The sequence below is a fragment of the Melopsittacus undulatus genome, chromosome 4 (genome assembly GCF_012275295.1).
Source record: "Melopsittacus undulatus isolate bMelUnd1 chromosome 4, bMelUnd1.mat.Z, whole genome shotgun sequence".
In the NCBI taxonomy this organism is placed as follows: domain Eukaryota; kingdom Metazoa; phylum Chordata; class Aves; order Psittaciformes; family Psittaculidae; genus Melopsittacus; species Melopsittacus undulatus.
Window position 1 is genome coordinate 91122235 of NC_047530.1, and position 19168 is coordinate 91141402.

At 48.9% G+C, this 19168-nt stretch overlaps 2 protein-coding genes across 4 annotated transcripts; one reads left to right on the forward strand and one right to left on the reverse strand.

The window, feature by feature from the left end:
- FBXL15 (F-box and leucine rich repeat protein 15) lies at window positions 1-5611 on the forward strand. 2 transcript variants are annotated; one of them, XM_034061656.1, is made up of 4 exons: window positions 1-85; window positions 820-1070; window positions 1802-2304; window positions 2663-5611. In XM_034061656.1, exons 2-4 carry the CDS (start codon window positions 888-890, stop codon window positions 2850-2852), a joined length of 876 nt encoding a protein of 291 aa, XP_033917547.1. In that variant the 5' UTR covers window positions 1-85; window positions 820-887; the 3' UTR covers window positions 2853-5611. The 2 variants fall into 2 exon arrangements, with proteins under 2 accessions (XP_033917547.1, XP_033917548.1); XM_034061657.1 differs by having other exon boundaries at window positions 14-36.
- CUEDC2 (CUE domain containing 2) lies at window positions 3907-17749 on the reverse strand. Of its 2 annotated transcripts, none has more exons than XM_031053055.1 (9): window positions 17656-17749; window positions 11060-11153; window positions 10087-10230; window positions 9701-9762; window positions 8161-8294; window positions 6897-7067; window positions 6508-6569; window positions 4814-4874; window positions 3907-4428 (listed from the first exon to the last, which is right to left on the reverse strand). In XM_031053055.1, the coding sequence occupies exons 2-9, from the start codon at window positions 11131-11133 to the stop codon at window positions 4282-4284; spliced, it is 855 nt and encodes a 284-aa protein (XP_030908915.1). In that variant the 5' UTR covers window positions 11134-11153; window positions 17656-17749; the 3' UTR covers window positions 3907-4281. The 2 variants fall into 2 exon arrangements, with proteins under 2 accessions (XP_030908915.1, XP_030908914.1); XM_031053054.1 differs by lacking the exon at window positions 17656-17749 and adding an exon at window positions 17439-17626.
- Between the last annotated feature and the right edge of the window lie 1419 nt (window positions 17750-19168).

Here is a 19168-nt window from a genome sequence, read left to right on the forward strand (position 1 = left end):
GCCGGCGTGACGTTACGGCTGGACGCCGGCGTCTGGGTGAGGTGTAGCCGGATGGAGCGGCCGGGGCAGCGCCGGGGGGCGGCAGGTACCGGGCTGGGGGTGCTGGGGCAGGGCAGCCGCATCGCCAGGGGGCCCTACGTCAGGGAGGCGCGGAGGGTGGATGTGCAGGCCCTGGTGGGGCTCCTGCAGCCCCCTCGCTGCGGCGGCGGGGCGGCAGTCCGGGAGCTGGGCCTCTTAGGGTGAGCGAGGGGCGGTGGGGTGGGAATGGCTGAGCGGGAGTGTCGTCCTCCCCCCGCCTCCAGCTGCGGGTTCTGCTGGGATCATGTCAAACCGCAGCTCGGGAGGCTCCGGGCTGCCGGGACCCCTCTGCTCCCTCCTCGGCTCCTGCCCCTCCTCTGGCTACCCGAGGCTGTGGCCTCATCGGAGGGAGACCGCTTTCGGGGCGTCCGAAGCGTTGTTGCTCTCCCCTCGCAAGGGTCCGAGTGGCTCGGCATCGGGTGCAGGGGACGAACTGCCAGGTGGAGCGATGCTTAGGCGTGGAAGGGAGGCACAGCTGCTGTGCAGATGATGCGGTAATGCTGCAGCAGTCGCTTGCTGCTTCGTTGAGGGACAAGAACACCTCAAGAGGCTGGTGGGAAGTCCCTTCCCCGAGGGCAATCCAGTCAGGTGGACTCAGATGCCTGAGCAGTGAACGTCCCAGGCTGGGGAGGAGATGATGCAGGTGGCAGGTGTGTGCCCTGCTGAGGGCCAGGGGGTGTTACCCTGCGGGCTGATGGTGGGAGACACTGCTGAGTATTTCTTTCTGGCTGTTCCTCCTAGAGGCACCTGGCAGTAGGTGTGAGGACATCTAGCCTGGCTCTCACTGTAGCCTGGCTCCCTGACGTCTGATGATGAGTTTGACCCCCTCCAGGGGATGCCTCCTGGACCTGCCCTGGGAAGACATCTTGGTTCCACATATCCTCTGTCATCTGCCACTGCAGCAGCTCTTGAGCCTGCAGAGGGTCAGCAAGTCATTCCAGTCTCTCATCCAGCTGTACCTGGCCAATATGCGCTGCTTTGACTCAAGCCAGGTATTGGATGGCTCTGAGGCTTGGGGAGACACAGATGTCCTACTGATCTGGAGCTAACAGGGGAGCATCTGACTATGTGAGGCGAAGAACCCCCTGACAAGGAGGCTGGTTTCTGCTCAGGAGCTTGGGTTAATGGCTTGGGTGTCAGACTGGACAGATGGGCCCAGGGAGGAGAGGCAGTGATTCAGGACCCAGCAATGCCAGTGTCTTTAGCAAGAGACCTTGGGAGGAGTGAGCCAGGAAACTCCACCCTGGTCATTATGGGCACCAGCTGGCAGGAGAAAGCCAGTCCTGAGTGGCATAGCCTGTTCCTCACAGAGGCTGTGCATTAAGGTGGGTCTGGTGGAAGATAATTCTGTCCCTCATCTTCAGGGAAAGCTTATGCTTGCCCTGGGAGACAATCCCTGGGATTTGGAAAGGCTGGAGTAGCTGCTGTTCTGTGAGGACAGAGTGGTCTAGCAGAGTATTTGATGAGCAGAGGTGTGGAGTTCATCACGAATATGTAAATGATGATGTGTGATGGAGAAGCCCAAGCATATTCTAGCTTGTGGCAGTAGCCTTGGCATAAGGGGAGGAAAGCTTGACAGCAGGGTTTACTATGTAATGAGAAGAGGGAGTGTCTTTGATCACCACTGTCACAGTGGAAGAGAGGAGGGGAGAGAGTATTTGGTGAGGATCAGGTGATCTGAAGCCCTGGGAGACACGTCATTCTTCCTGGGTTCCCCACGCAGATTGGACCTCCCATCCCTCGAGCTGCTTTCGTTAACCTGCTGAAGGACAACGAAGTACTGCAGCAGCTGGCACTCCAGAACTGCTCCGACTGGCTGACAGATGGGGAGCTGCTCCCAGTCATCGGGCAGAACCACCACCTGCACCACATCCAGCTGAAGGGCTGTGCCCAGCTCAGCCGCCATGCGCTGGTGGCCATCTCACTGAGCTGCCCCAGCCTGCGCCAGCTCTCCCTGGCCCACTGTGAGTGGGTAGACAGCCTGTCCCTGCGCAGCCTGGCTGACCACTGCAAGGCACTGGAGGCTGTGGACCTGACAGCCTGTCGCCAGCTGAAGGATGAGGCCATCTGCTACCTGGTGCAGAAGTGCAACAGGCTCAAATCCCTGTCGCTGGCTGTAAATGCCAACGTGGGTGATGTAGCGGTCGAGGAGATTGCCAAGTGCTGCCCTGAGCTGGAACACCTGGACCTCACAGGGTGTCTGCGAGTGAAAAATGATTCCATCAGGTACTAAGCAACCTGGGGAGCTGGTGTGGGGATGGCAGGTGGCTGGGGTGGGAAGTGGAGGAGAAGCCAAGAGGAAAAGTTAGATTTCCTCATGCTAAAAGCAACGAGAGCTCAGACTGGGGGAGAAGACACTAACAGGCCCTTCAAGAGGGGCTACTAACAGCAGATTTCCCAGCATGTCATGGAGGGTAGATCTGGGACACAAACATATCCCTGGAGTTTCTCTTAGACCACCAGGATACTGCTTCTGAAGGCTGGTACTTGTGGCACAGTGGTGAGTGCTGGGCTTCTGGGAGAAGAGGGTGAGCAGTGCACTTAGAGGCCTGGCATGCAACTTGCACATGCTCTTTCTTGGCAGGGTCCTGGCTGAGTACTGTCCCAAGCTGCGCTCGCTGAAGGTGAAGCATTGCCACAACGTGGCTGAGTCCAGCCTGAGCATCCTCCGAAGCCGTGGGGTGGAGCTGGATGTGGAGCCTCCACTGCAGAGGGCTCTTGTTCTCCTGCAGGATGTGGTTGGCTTCGCCCCTTTCATCAACCTCCAGATCTAGAAGTGCTGCTGCTGGGGAGGGGGGGTGGGGACTGACAAGACACTGGGATCCTGGGAGGATGCCGGAACCAGCTGCTTTGGAGATATGCAGAGGGAGAGGTTGGTCCCATTGGCAAGGCTGTCTGAGTGGGGTTCACTGTTTCCTCTGGGGCTGTTCAGCAGCCACAGGGTGCATATTCATGAGTGGGCTTCATTGGTGCCTCTGGGGAAAGTAACTCCCTTTGCAGTGGAGAGAACGAGTGACTTGCAGGAACACCATGGTGCTGAACAGGCCTTGGCTAGGCCAGCTGATAGGATTTATTATTCGTTGTATTTTAAATCTCTAAATGGCAGCTGTCCCGACAGAGGAAAGTCTTTGATGGGGTCTGTCCCCTGGGGTGTTGTGCAGGGTATGCCAGCAGAGCTGTGGAACACACCAGGCCAGCTGGAGTGAAGGAGGAAAGCTGCCGGCCCTCCTCTTGGGAGAGGGCAGGCCCCTCTGTGCTGCAGGAGGAGGGCAGAGTGAGTCCAGCTTCAGCCTGCAGCCACTCGCCAGCCTGACACCAAATTGCTGGCATGGCCCAGGCCTAGGGTGCTGGTTTGGGCTGGTGCAAGGTGAGAGTTGTTCTCAGGGGAAACTTGCTCCTAACTGCAGTTTCACTGACAGAAAAACACCAGACCTAGCTGTGCTTCACTGCAAGTGATTGACCATTCCTGTTTGTTTCCCCCCCAGTTTCTGACTTAATATTTCAGTAGTGCCCAGGCTAGCTATTATATCCTGCTCCATGTTGCATGGCTGATGCTTTGGCATCCAAGTGTTGAGAAATCACAGGAGCCCTTGCCATGCTGTCAGCTGGAGCTTATGAGAGTGCTGCAGGTGGTGTTGGCAGGGAGCCTAGCTCTGGTCTGGAGTTCAACCTCAGCCCTTGTATCTGCCAAGTGGTTAACCAGACAGCAGCTACATCCTGTGGTGAATGTGAAGAGAATAAACAGCGGAAGAGAGAATGACCCTGCTCTTACCTTTGGCCCCAGGAGGGATTGGAGGTGGTGTCCACAACTCATATGCATGCTCCAGCTGAACTACACACCAACTCACATAATCTTTATTAATACTGGCACGCAGTTTAAAGCAACAGTGCAGACTTGTAAAAAGGTTGCTGCAAAAGCACAAGCCACATCTTAGATCTAAAAATGTCCCATGCATGGTATAGCAGAGAATGCCCAGGCCCTGGAGAATCACTGCAGTGTGCCCTTGGGGGCAGAGGGACAGCTACACAAGGAGAGGTCTCCCCTCAGCTGTATTAGTTGAGGAAGCTGGAAGTAGTGTCTTGGCTCCTGGGTTAGTTCCAGTTAGTGGCAGGTGGAGGAGTCCCCTCATTCCTAGTGCTGTGTGTCCACCCTGCCAAGCCTGGCTGGCGAGGTGGAAGCTGAAGAACAGGAGGACCTGGCTGTCAGTGGAACTTATACTTCCTGGCTGGTTTGAGGCTAATGTAGGTTCTTTTCATCTCCTCGCTCTCAGGCTTCTTGATGTCTTTGTACCTCTCTCCCTTTGTACTAACCACCTGGTTATCAATATAGCGGATCAACTTCTTGGGAGCCTGGAGAGGAAAGATATTAACACCAAATGGGTGGCCAGCCATGCTGCGAAGGAAAGAGAGGGGACAAGCAGAAGCAGAGCTGTGCTGTCAGGGGGCAGAGGAAGACTGGGGTGGGCTGTTTTACCCATCCTGTGTGTTGGGAATCTCAGGCAAAACTGGAAGGAAGCTGTCTGATGGGCAAGGCCCATGCTAGTCAGGAATGGTAGAAACTGACAGACCCTGCCACCCCGTAGCCAGGCTAATCTTCCTTCTTTGTTTACTAGTGGGCTCTGGGAATGTTCCTGCTCTGTTCTGCCCTGTTGTTTTCTGGACTTGCAGCCTGATTTTTAAACCTTGGAGCCAAAGGACATTCAAACTGCTGGTGAGCTGGGACTGCTCTTCTTACCTCTTTGGGTGGAGCTGGTCGGTGGGTTTTCTGATCATCTGCACTATCCACCATCATGTATCTGAAACAAGACACATTTAGTGAACACTGTAACAAGCATTGCCTGGAGCTGTTCATAGCCTATGCCCTTTTCCCTTTGGCTGGTTTGTGGCTGTACAATGTGTCCTGTGTGCCTAGATCGCAGCTACAAGCACTTGTTATCCTCTGGATGAAAGGGGCAAGAAGTGTTGTCATCCTTCCGGAGATTCTATCAGGATTCTCCTGGAGTACCATCCTTGGCTGTATGTGAATGGTACTGAAAACTTGGGCTGCTGAGAATGCTGATGGGCACTGCAGAAATGGAATTGTTGTTCAGGTCTGGTGTGCTCTGCCATTGGAGCAGGTTTGTTTCTTCTCAGCCCAACTGATGGCAGCCAAAGCAGACAGAGCTGAGATTACAGGACCAAGCTGGCTGCTTCTGCCCTGAAGAGATGGTGTTCCTTTCATGCTTCACCTACTACTTGACTGTGAAACAGGTCTGTGCTGGAAGCAACTTCATAAAACCTCATGCTCTATATGACTGAAACATCAGGGCCCAAACATTTACTTGCTGTACTGCTAAGTTACTACTCTTGAGACTGGTGCTGGCTTAGCAGGCGGACAGCACAACTGACCATGACTTCTCCCTCAGTAGTTAGTATAGTTGCTCATGTGTATCTTCAGCTATGGTAATCTGCTCTCTGTACCTGTGCTTGAGTGATGTTTAAAGTACAGGACATTGCCAAAATGTCATTAAAGTGAAGTTCCCAGAAACATAAATACCAGCTTGGGCTTTTTTTGTTCCCCTGCTTGTCACCCTGAAACAGGCCTGCACAGGAGATGGGCAAGGGCAGGAATTGCTAATTCTGCTTGGATGCCTTTCTGCTTTGCTTTATCTTCCTTAGACCATTGACTGTCTCCCCATTCTGTCACTGGGGAGGATGTAAAGTGGTGGAAAAGATGTGGCTGGATAGACATGTGCAATCTGTATGCCCAGAGGACATTGGTGAAAGCTGAGATCTTAAAGCAGATCAATGAAACCACAGCGTGGGTTCTCCTACTGAATTAAATGCTTTTGGAAATGAATAAAGGTAAACCAGTCCAAAGCCACTTTCATTCCTAAGAAGTCCACAGGGGGACTTCAGTGAGGTTTCTTTAAATGTATTGAATTCACATGCTCAACAAGTGAGATTTAATCTTCCCAATGTTGCTGTACACACAGTCTCTTAAAGGTATCTTTAGCCCTGTTTGGACTATCTCCAAGGATGGGGTATGAATGAGCTGCTGTAGTTTTACAAGTCACAGCGTGTTACCTGAGCTGCAGCATGATGTTTGTGTGTTGAACTTTTAACCAGGACCTCAGCTGGCAGTACTGTGACTTACACTGTACCTGCAGGAGGTTGAAACCTCACACACAGCCAGTGCTGTGACCCAGCTGGTGCAGGTAACCTGTTCCTGTGCCACAGCTCTAAAACAAACCCAAACCTATTTTTTTTCCCACATGATGGTTGTATTTGTAGGTGCATTCAGCTGTACCTAAATCAGCTTCACAGCATCGTTACTAAACATCATACACCCCAAGTTCTTTATAGACTACACTGCCATTCTGACCTTCCCCTGTCACCTCTTCCTTTATTTGGAGCAAAATGAGGGGTTCTCTGCTGCTGGGTACTTACTTCTGTAGGATAACCTGTTTGAGTTCCTCATGGTTGGGTGCTCTGCGAGGCCGTGCCAGTTCCTGAGAAGAGACAAGGTGGTGTGAGTGGCACAACATGTGGGGTGTACACCTAATCCCTGCTAGTTCAGTGAAGCCAGCTGCTGGTGGAGCACTCTAGCTCCTGTGGGAAGCAGGGTGCCAGCCACAGGTCCACTGGGGTGCTGGCTTGGTGGTGGGCACAGAGCAAAGGGAAGGGAGAGGGGCTATTGTTCTGGGTGAGCCTCCTGGCTCATTGCACAGGGAGTTCCTGTGGTTAAAGCTGCTTGCAGCAGAGAGCGGGGACACCCATGTGGCCCTGAGCTCTGCCCTGCTCCCTGGCCTGCTGCCACCCAGCTACGAATACTGTACCTTCACACTCGCACCTGCTGGGCCAATTTCCACTTTCTCATCCACAATTAACTGCACTGCCTCCTCCAAGTTCCCCAAGGCCATGGCGAGCGCCTTCTCTGCCTGGCTCATGGTACAAGCTGGGAACATCTCCAGCAGCAGCTCCACACCATCCTTCAAGTTATTGCCTTCCTAGTTGGAGCAAGAGACAGGGTTAAGGTTGGGATATGGTGAGCTGTTGAAAAGGGCCTTTCTGGTTTTGCGTTGTCAGGAAACTCAGCCTGCCCTTAGCTGAAGGCTCTCTCTCCATACAAACATGACTAAATACCACTCCCAAAGCTAACGGGATCATATCTTTGCAAGGACAAAGCATCGCTCTTCCTTAATCTTTTCCCCCTCGTAGGGCTGCTGTGAACCGTCTCATCTGTGGCCATCCTATGTGCCTCTGTAGGAGTGAGCTTTCTGGACACCATGGTGTAATGCTTGAACTCCTGCTCACCTTATGAAATTTTATGTGCTTTGATCAGAAAGGGAAGGGACTACTAAGTAGTGACCTGTGGCTACATCAGAAGGAAGCACAGCAGCAGCATTTGCTAGAAGCCTGTGGATGCAGAATCATTGCACTGCAGAGCAGGAAGAGGTAAGTACTGGAAAAAGAGCAAGCAGAGTGTGAGGGAAGGAGGTGAGGGGGGATCTACCAGGTGCTGCAATGCCTGTGGCATGGGTCATGCTGAATGGTACTGCAGGATCAGGACTGCTGGGCCAATGACTCAGTGCTGTAAAGCTCTGTAAATATACAGCATAGTCATTGAGGGTCTGGACTGGCATCTTCAGGACTGACACACAGAGATGGGATTGCTTCCTATGCAGATACTGTATGACAGCTGGGGAGAGAAATGCTGATCCACCTCAAACTGTTGAGTGAGGCAAGGGGAACAGGGTGAAGCAAGGTTGAGTGCTGTAGAGGCATCCCCATGGTGCTGCTGTGGGATCTCTGAGGGCACTGGGACAGGCTCTCTCAACCATTGCTCTGGCTCATCTTTTCCAGTGGGTGGAAAGGATGAGCCAGAGTGATGCCTCATGTTCTTCTGTCAGCACATAATTTTCTCTTTCCATTTATGCAGTCTTGCTCAGGCCATACCATTGAGCTCACAGACACCAGTGATGCTGTCACAGCTTATGCTGTCATTCCCTCCAGAGCCAGAAAACGCCCTCAGGTGGTGCTGGTAGCCTAGTGCTGGGTGACTGTCCCCACTGCTGCTGCTTCTCTGCAGGATGCTCATACCTGGGCCCCGGCTCCGTCTGTTAGAGTGCACTGCCCTTCCCCGTTGCAGGCTCCAGCTCCAGGCTCCTGGCCCTTGATCAGGTCTTCAGAGGGTGCTTCACTTCCATTTTCCACAGCCTTTTGGCCAGGTTTTTCTTAAAGACATAGTGATATCTCCTGAGGAACAGTCCCACTAAGTCTAGAACTGTTTTCTGTTGCCATTAGATTGCTAGCGCATCGTGTGCCAAGCAAATCCTTTCTTAAGTGATGAGACTGGAAAGCACTACTGTTCCTCCTGCCCTCAGAGGCAACAGCTACTCTGCTCATCCTGACCTGCAGGTAAGCAGTGCTAGCGCATGCTGGAGCTTCTGAATGCTGCATTTCCAGGTCTTACAGGGTGCAGGCTGCTTGTGAATTCAATTCTGTCAATTCTCAGCCCTCTAATGCCTTGGCTGTGGATACTTACGGCATTTTTGTTAACATTTCTAAGAATGGTGTTTGCTCTAGCTTTGAACTAAGGCATGGTTTTGATTTTAAATTTGGGAATACACTGTGGTAGTCCCCAGGCTTATGTGAGCCAGCACATCCTGTGATCAGGTTACTCTGATGCATCTCTCTTTACAGGCTCCTTCTGTGTCACTGTAATTGTTTCACCTCTGTCCTGACCTTTTTAAAACTGGGATGGCGCTGTTCTTTCACATTCTGGCTACATCAGAATCCTCAAAACGAAGATATAGGGGACCAGAGCAGAAGATTTTGTCAAGTTCAAGAAAGCAGCAAGTAAGATAAAAGACAGGACTGTCTACGCTGTTCTGTGCTGTGTAGCCTTCTGGCAAGACAGCAGTAATATTGCTAGATAAGCAAAACCAAGACTGGTATGTCCTGAAAGGTTTAATATCCAAGCACTTCACTTGTCTATTCTTTAGTGTGAAGTACCTTTGGAGCTGATTAACATAGCAATCCAGCTGATCATGAATGCTGAGGTTAGAAAGGGCCACTGGGATAATGGAGTCTTCTGCAGTCCTGCATTGTGCAGGCCAGGGCACATCACTGCTGATTTTGCAGCCATGCCAGGATTCATGAGTGAACAGGAAGTGAGCTTTGAGGATGCCGAAAGCCTAGAAATTACACAAGCAATCAGCTGGATTTTCTACTTGATGATGCACCTGACATGGGCTGCCCAGTGGTGGTGTTGCTTACAGATGGCTAACAGAGGCAGGCAGAAATCCTCACTTTCAGAATTAACCTAGAGCAGAATTTCAACAAGCAGCACTGTATCTGCCATTTCTTCCTTATTATTCTGGATGTGATCTCAACAGAGGTGTTTGGAGATCTGATCAAGTGTTTTTCATCCCAGTATGTCTTGGACAGTATTCCACACAACTCAAACCTCCCATGTACTGATATCAAAAACCTGACTGAACATAAAACCAAAAAAAAGGTCAATTAATTCAGGTTCCCTTTTGAGAGCCTAACTGTGGCACTGCTCAGCTCCAAATACTAAGACTGAAAATACGTGCAGAATATACCTTCTTGTGCTGAAATTGTCTGTGTAACTCACCTGTGTTGCGAGCTTCACCAAGCCTCTCTGAGAGAGAGAACATCATTTCACAAACATCCTCACTGTAAGAGACAGAAGCTGCAAAATTAGTGCGAGGAATAAGAACAGTAGCCTATCCTACTTAGCTACCTCATTACAGAAAGACAAGTCTTGTTGGGCAGCCCAACAAAATTAACTGTCATTTCAGATAGCAAAGGACCTACTTGCAAACTATACTGGGATTAGCATCTGTGTGTTCATGGAAAGACTGTCTTAATCACAATAGCACAGGTTTGGTACCAATACATCTTCAACTTGGTATAGCATAAAAATTTGTCATACTGAGGGGCTTGGGTCCAGGCCCCCAGTGCATGGCATGCACGTACAAAGCAATAACATTCACATACCTGTGGATTTCTGCAAAGCCAGGGATATATGCCTCCATCATTTCCACAAAAGTGTCCATGTCAAAAGTCTCCTCAGAGGACTCTGGTGAGCCCAGCTCTTCCAGGACACCCGTGATATAGGAGAAGAAAACATCATCCATCCCACTGGAGACAGAGACAAATGGGACGTGGCAGCAGAGTCAGCAGGCACTTCTTTTCTCTCTCTCTCTCTCTCCATCCCATTCCATCTAACCTTGTCTCTTTCTAATAGAGAAGCAGAAGGACCACTGTGGACTGTATCTTGGGCAGATCCCACCAGTAAAGCCAAGTAGCAGCTGGTCAGTGGTTGATTGGAAAGCATTTACAGATGAAACACTGCATTGCTGTCTTGGGCAGCACTGAAGGAAAGCCCCAGTGTATGCCCAGATGCTGTGCTCCTGCAGGTGCCTCAGCTGAGCTAACAAAATATTCCAAGTGCTCAAACCCTCACTTTTCTGTGCTGATTGGTGTTTCAGGTGGGATCATCATGTTCTGTTAAGTTGCTGTTTCTATGAGATGCAGTATTCTCTGCTCGCTGCTCTCCACACTTATGTCACTGCTGCCACCAGCTGCCAAAACAGCTGCTGTGTTCCAGCTTCAAGTTGGCTGTATCTCTGCATGCAGGCAGAGTTCAAAATAGGGAGAGCTCTGACATAGTGTTAGGCTGCTCAGAAAGCCCTTAGGGAGCTCTGGGGAATGAAGAGAATTCCATATTCTAATGTGTATTACTGGACAGGAAATTAATTATCTTGGTCATCAAAGACAGTACATTACTAGATAGTTATTCAAGCATTCCCATCAGAGCCTGTGCAAATTATCTGCATCCTGGATCTGACTTAAGGAAAGGTAACACAAATTACACGAAAACGATAGAGTTCAGTATAATGTGTAGAAAAACAATTAATGCAAAGTTCAATCTAGAGCAATGATACTGGATCTTGCTAACTCAACATACCTGAGGTCTGCTGCAGGGATGTGGGACTGGATGAAGTGTGTTAGTGTGTCTCGAATGATTCTTTCAAGCTCCATGTCTCTCTAAACTTTTTCCTCTAAAAAAAAGAGAAAAAAAAAACCCTCCATGTAATTTCAAAGGCCAGAAGTAGATCAAAATATCAACCAGATCAAAAGGTAGGCTTGGTGTAGGCCAGTGTATTCTCCTCACAAGAAAAATTCACAAACTCCTCCTTGTCATCCCTGGGTAACACTAGGCAAAAATAACCACACCATGCAGCACTATTAGAATCCACTGGAAATAGAAGCCCACAGCAGTCCCAGTATCTTGGGCCTCTCCAGCTTGTGTTGATGGTGGCAATATGCAGTTGTACTGTACATTTAAAACATTCCTTCTAGGACGCAAAGCTGGAAATGCAGATGTGTCCAGCTGCAGGACTTCAGAGACACTTCCTGAGCTGGAACACTGAGCTGTCTGGCAAGGAAGCAGCAAGTAGTGGGTTTGCATGCTCAGTTCAGAGAGGGGTGAACTTTCCAGCCAAGAGCATTTGCAGTGATGCTTGGACTCAGGAACAAGTGGGAGGAAGGGTAATGTCTCCTAAAGAAAGGACAACCTAGAGCATATTTTACAGGGAAATACCAAGCAGGGCACAGACAACTAGTCTGCCAGCCAAAATATCAAAGGTCTCCAGGTCAGGCACGGACTGCCAGTGGAATCCCACCCAAACAGGAGCCTGTTGTTCTGCTCAGTAAATGAGCCTTTCTGCAGTTGATGCAGCTGCAACAAGTGGTGTTTGATAATCCAAAACTCAGGGGAGTTCTAAGAATCACAGAGCTCCTACAGAAGCAATGGCAGAGGGGGGCTGCCCACAGCCTTCCTTCAGCTCACTACTGGGCCTGGACTAAAATGGGTGGAAAAAAGCCGTTCCTTAACCATTCCCCCAGGGTTTACAAAGCTGCTGGGTGGACAAACTCCTGGTGTAAGCACCAAGTTCTTTCAAGGAAGCAAACTAGCCCTGCCTAAAGAGAAACTTGTGGTCATCAGCCAGAGCTTCCAAAGATTATCATTCTCCTACCAGTGCAGCTCCTTCATTCCAACCACACCAGGACCTGACCAGTTCTGTTTGACACAGAACTCATGGAGCAGTCATGTGGGTTGCTGAAAGACAGGACTGTTGTTCCCATGGGAATCAAAAAGGTTTGGCATTTCCCAAGATGAGACTTCCAGAGCTAGCAGGATATAGACAAAATCCCCCCAAGGCACTCACCACTGCTCTTGCATGACCTACAGAGAACCAAAGCCCATCAGCGTGTTGGTACGTCCATCTTCTCAGTCTCAGGGCCCATTCAAGCTGCCTCAGGCTGCCATCGCAGGTGCCAAGAGAGTACATATACTCCTCTTTGTGGCTGGCCAGATGAGCACACCCAAGCCAGCCAGACTGGCCCCTGGCTATAGCCATATTGAAGCTCTAGAGATTTGACTCAATCCTGAGGGAGAAAACTGTGACACAAGCTTGTGCAAAAGTACTTTGCTGTGGGTATATGGCATCACACACTGCATCTCCCTGCAGTGATTCCGTATCAAATATACCAAATCTGTGCTCTTCTACTCTTCCAGTTTTTGACCAAATGCAGGTTTTGTTACCTTTACTGAATCCCTGTGTCAGTGCCAGTCTCTTGGGGCAGCAGGAGACAAATACAGAAAGAACCTCACAGTAATGGGACACAAGCAGTGAAACATATTCATACAGAGAACTGCCCTAATTTTCACTGTGTTCAAAGCAAAACACAGAACCCATCTAATCACCTGCAGCTACCAGTAGTATCAACCCTCCCACTGATCTAGATCCACTAACTAGAAGAGAAAGCAAACCTTCTTCACATGTTTCACTCTCACTTTGGGAAATGAACAGTGAGTTAGAAGTGCTGTACCACTGTATGACCAATATACATGTATTCAAACACAGCACATGCAGAAACAGACAGAGAAAAACATCATCAGAAAGGATTATTTGTTTGCTGCTTCTGTCTTAAGCTAAAAATTTTGCCTCCTGTAATTTCAATTAGAAAATTCCCATTTAATCACAGTAGAGGAAAACAAGATTCCAGACTTCTTCAGGTAGGACCTCTTCATGCACACCTAAAGTGAGCTGCTGAGCTGCTTTCATTTTTCAGCCTCAGAAGGGCCTTTTGTTTGCATTTTTCTTTCCCATTTTTTTCTGTGTGTTTTGTGTGTTCTCTAGTGGTGCAACAGAACCAAGTTTGTCATCTTTGCAATGTACCCAGAAAAAAAGGTGAGCTTTGTTCTATCCTTCTCAGACATCAAAAAGCCAATGATAAGATTCTGAATTTCACTATTGGCAAGAATACTGTCCTAAGCAGCATGTTTCTGCCCCATTTTAAGCTGAATCTGCAAATGCTGACAACTACAAAGCCCCCTGAAATTGTTAAGTACAAGAAAAGTAATTTTCTTTTTTTTACAGAAATCAGGCATGTGAAATCAACATGCAGCAGCCAAAATGTAGTTACTATGGTCACTGCTATCAAGAAGAATGCGTATTCCATCCTTAGTCTTCATGACATCCTGGGAACTGGAAGCCTAAAATATTTTGTCCATTTCCGTGAAACAGGCCAATATCATATGAGAGATAATGCTATAGTAACCAATACCATTTCCTGACAACCCAATTACCTGAACAACAGAGCCCAATTCACCATGTCAAAGGCACTTCTGTGAGGTCCATAAATTAAGTGCTGGTAATTTATTCTGATCAATAGCACAGACAAAGTCACTCACGTCCTTAATCAAAGACACTTGCAGGCAAGTGTCAGACTGGGACAAGAGAAACACAGAAAAAAGGAATTCAGCAACAGGATTATCATGGCTATGGCCAGTCACTAACTGGTCTTGAATCCATTCCTCAGCCCCTGGCAACCACAAGAAATGCTGGTGTGAAGTGTTTGGAAATGTTCAGGTATTTTCCTGTGGAATTACTATGCTGTACTTGAACAAAGGCTATTCTCTTGTGTCTACGAGAGGAGAGAAGGCAGCACATTTTAATAACTGGGCACAAATTCTCTTTGGCATGAGTCAAATCCATCCACCAGCACACTTGCATTTAAGGTTTATATCCAGAGAAGGCAAGCTGCCACCTTTAGACTACCTCTGGTGGAAAGAAACCCTGTAATTGACAAAAGCACAGTCTTACACTGAAGGACAGAAAGTAGCTTGGTGATCAAGTATTTCTTCAAGGGTCAGACAACCTTTCACCCGAAGAACCCATCCCTACTCCTGTAAAACCAGAGGCACCAAGAGAGACAAATGCACTTGCATTTGAACATTTATTGCCACAAGAAAAAAAATTTGTTACATGGTAAACAGTCCTTAAAAAACTTAACATCTGGGGTATCTACAGTGCACAACGGTCTTGCCCAAGCGAGGTTCGTGGAAGACAAATCCTGAAGGTCCTCAGGCCTTTCAGATTTGGTGTGTATTTTCTTGAAATAGAGCTGGTTAAAAACATATATACAAACATTTTAAAATGGATTCTTCAAGGAATAAACTGGCGTAGCTGCTTGTCCTTTCCCCACAGCCAAGTTCAGAATTACATAATTTAGCACACCAACACACCTGAGGCATTATACCTGCAAATGCCAAATTTTTTCTAGTGGGGACCTGCAGTAGGTAAGGGGGAGATTTAATAGAAGGGCTTATCCTAAGTGCACAATTTTGTGAAGGAGTGATTTATAATGCACAGAACAATCTAAAACCCAAATGCAGGAGAAACACTCTCCTGAGAACTCAATTTTACTGAAGTGTTACCATTACTTTAAACTTCCAGCTGTAGTTGCAGTGAGGATTTTAAGAGCACTTCAGTATTTGTCAGTCAATTCAAACATACCTATGAAAGTCCTTCTGCATTTCTTGTCATTATAATGTGGGCTCTGCTTAACATTTTGCACAGGATCTATTTCTTCAAAACGTATGGTCAAGAAATGGTATTGCTATTGCTCTGCCCTTAGGTAGAGCCTCACAGTCTTGCACTGTCAGAACAAGAGACTTTCAACCTTTGGAAACCCCTGTAACTTTTCAGTCTTTAAACACTGGGGTTTATTATTAAAGAGTGAAAAAGTATTGGAGCATTGTATGTCACCTCATTAAGACAGACTTGGTTTGAAATATTAGGAGTGAGCCACATAATATCGCATATGTATTTCCTCACCTCAGAGAAAAACTGTAACAGTTCATAAAAGTGTGAAAATTACTTGGTTTTGTACTAGATACTTTGCCCAGCAGCTCAACCGTTTGCCACCCTACTGTCTGTCTTGAGGATGTAGTAGTCTCCATCACCCTTGCATTTTCCTTCCTAACACATTAATGTCAGATTTGTTGGTTTTGTGATGGCTTTGTTTGTTTATTTCAACAGCTGTAGAAACAACACTTCTCTAAAAGCCTTGTTATCCTTGTGGTGTCTGAAATATCTACTTATGCTATATTCAAGCTTCTTTTTTGTACAACTCATATGAATCTGCCTTCCTTTAAAAGAAACAAATTGTGAAAATCTGAAACATTTACATAAAGCCAGATCATTTCCGAAGGCTCTTTCAACTCAAATGTCAGTAATCATTCTCAAATGTCAATGTGACAAGATGAGAATGACTGATTGTGCCTTGGACTTTATGTTAACAAGACAGACTGAGGACAGCAATTTAGGAAGGTGTTTCTGAGCCAAGAGGAACTGCCATTTGGATGTGCATCAACTTTTACGAGATCATAAATTTGCCTACCAATTACTTCAGGTTTGTGCAAGTGGAAGGAGATGGGTGTTGTATGCCTTGGATGTTTCTCAGAACAGGCTAGACAAAGTTTAAGTAAATCTGATCTGGCTGAGGGATTGACTAAAACACCTCGAGAAGGCTCCTTTAGCTCAAGTTGCAGCAATTATTCCTGAGTAAGTAATGGGACAAGGGTGGCTCACTATGCTCTCTCCAAAAACTTGTTACGAGAAATCAGACCATGTCTCACACAGCTGTGTGTGTGTACGCACACGTGCTTGTGCTTGGGAAAGTGTAGATCCCTGGGATATAAGGAGCTCTCAGTGTAGCCTGAGATATACAGCCTCAGAGGAAATCTCTCACAAGGCAGAGACAGAGCACGAACTGTGGCTACATTCCACTGAACTATTTTACCTCTTGAAACTTTGCTGGCTTAGAAGAAAACTTTTTGGGCCAAGCAACACCTTACAGATGTAATTTCAGAGCTCCCATTTTTTGTTTTGCTTGCTAAAAAAGTCCCTGAAAGGACTTTCACAGTGTGGTTGCTATGGGAAAGGAGGCTGAGGTCATTGTGCACGTTAACACAATTAACTGCCTAATGTTCTAACATTAAAGCCAGGGTTTTGTTAACAACTTAGTCCTACTATCTGCCGTAATAGCAGATAGTAATGCCAGTGGCCAGCCTCTTCCCTCCCCCCAGATATACCCAGGACTGCACTTGGGTGCTCTGCTGACACAGGTCCCTTAACTGAGCAGAAGTACCACCAGTGTTTACAGAGTCACTTCAATGCCTGTGGAAGAGTCAAGGGTGCATCCTACGACTGTTTGGCCCAAGCCATGAATGAGGGAGTAAGTCCTTTATGGAACAGGAAAGCTGAATTGTCTGGAGCAGGAGCACAACAAAGTCATTCTCTGTGTATTGGTGTCTTTATGCTTTATGTCACTCGTGACTCTTCCCTCTAACACGTAAGGTACAGCTTTAACCTTAGGAATAAAACACACTATATGAAAGGATAATTTGATGTGAGAGTAGCATACCTGTCAGCCTTCACACCTGCTGCCATGCCGAGATGTTTTTCAAAACTCACAGTTTCTGCAGCAAGGCCTGCAGTGGTCCCTGAATACCACTGATGGTATTCCAAAAGCACTGGTGGCCTCACTGCTACTGGGAAGCAGAACTTGTTGCTGGTGGCTTTAACCATAAAGACCATAAAGTGGTGGCCAGGCTTCCCTTCTGCAGCTTCACTGTGCTTGGGCACATCACCACGGCCACAGCACCAGGAGCCCCTATACTGGATGAATGACTGGTGGTCACCTGGAGCCATAATCTCACCCCAACCCATCGCTGAACAGCTCTGGGCCGTTACTGATTTCCACGGGGTCTGTCCACCCTCGCTGGTGGACAAAAATTATCCCATGTAGATTGACAGAATTTGGCAACCGAGCCCCGGAAACACCGCGCGCAGCCGGAGCCTCCGCAACCCACGTGCAAAACGCGTCAGCTCACACCGCAGCCAGTGACGGCCGTGCGGTGCCAGTGCCCGGACCTCGGCCTGCAGACGCCTCCGTTACGCACACCCCCCTCTCCGGTACCTCCCACCGCGCACCTGCCGGCGCCTTCCCGCGCTGCGGACCCCGGAGTTCAGCCGAACGCGCGGGCTCCCTTGGTTCCCGCGCTCCCCAAGGCGCTGCGGACACACCGGCCACGGTGGGGGCTGCAGGACGGCTCTGCGGAGCCTGCCGCCAGCGCCCGGCCCCGGCCCCACCGCCACCCTCTTCTGATAGGGTCAGCCCCGTCGCCGTGGGTGAACTCAGGCCGGTCACCTGATGCCCGCGCGCCCCCGCCGCGGCCTGGTTCCCTCCCGGCGCGCAGGTCCCGCGCGGCGCGGTTGAAAGCGTCACGTGGTCGCGCGCGGCGCCAGCCATAGAGGCGGGGGCGGAATGGTAGAGCGGTGTCGTGCTGGTGTGTTCCCCGCGCCGCCATCTTGGTTACGGGCAGGATCCGTGAGGCGGTTTCCACTCAGGGCTGTGCTTGGCGGTGGCTCCGAGTCCTGCTGTGCCCTGCGGAGATCAGGCCCGTGCCGTCCCGGGGTGTGTGGGGCACGGATGAAGGCAGAGAGGAAATAGAATGCGGCACAGGGTGGCGGCTTAGAGCATGCCCAGACCTTGTGGTACAACAGTGTTTCTGTGAGGCCGTGGTAGTGCTCTGCAGTTACCCTAATACAGACTTAAGTGTAATTCTCCTCTTTTCCAAGTGCAACAGATATGTTCCCTCATGAAAATAGTATATATTCATCTGTTTGGGCAAAGCTAGCAGGCTTCTCCCTAGCCAAAGCTCTTGTCGGGTGGAAGCACCTTCTGAAGGACGTCCTCTAAGCTGACGTCTCTGCAGAAGCGGGCTGCTGCATGCAGAGCCTCCTGGCTCAGCTCCCTCTGCTGCTAAAAACCGCGTCACCCCATGCTCGACAAGCCACTGTTTATTCTTTTATTCTGGCAATTTGGAGGACTACAGTGCATCAGGGCAGCTTTGAGCTCTAGGAGAAGTCAAAGCACAGCCATGCTTTTGCCCTGCTTGCTGATTGCAGTCCCCTTCCCCCATCAGGTGAGCTGCTCCTTGTTTTACTCGGCTCTGACAGCGACAGTCGGTACTTCCTGGAGCAGCTGTGGAGGAGTAATTCTCTGATGCCAGGTGCATCTCCTTCATAAAAATCCTAAAGCAGCAAAGCATAGTAATTCTCTGACTCATGCTCCTCAGTAATGTGTTGCTAAATACCAAACAAATGAGTCTGATTCTGCCTTTGGCAGTACCAGGAAAAATCCAGAGTAACACCAGCTGGGTAGGGAACATTGCACTCACTCCAGTGTCATTAAGAGCAGAGGCTGTTTCCATTATTTATTTCCATTTAAATGCATACACATTCATACCTAGATGTGTGAATATACTCCGTTGTAGGAGTATCCACTGTCCTTGAATTCTGCTTTTAACTGGTTTTTTTTTTTCCGCACTTACCTATACATGAACTGAAACTAATCAGTTGTGAAGCATTATCTGTCCTCTGATCTATGGTTTACCTTAGTTTAGGAAATAGTTTGAAACAATCACCCCACAAGCCTGCTGTTTCTAGGATGGGTTTCAACTTGTGTGACCCCCACTATACAAAGGACACAATGAAAATGCAGCTGCTTCCAGGCCAGGTACACAGTAGAAATTGAATTACAACACAGTGAAGTGGAAGGGGAAATTTTGAGGAAAATCGTGTAAAGCCCCTAAAAATCAACAGTCTTTAAAGCTAAGAGAAAAAAATGCAGTTACCCTGTCTGACCTAACCTCTCTCCT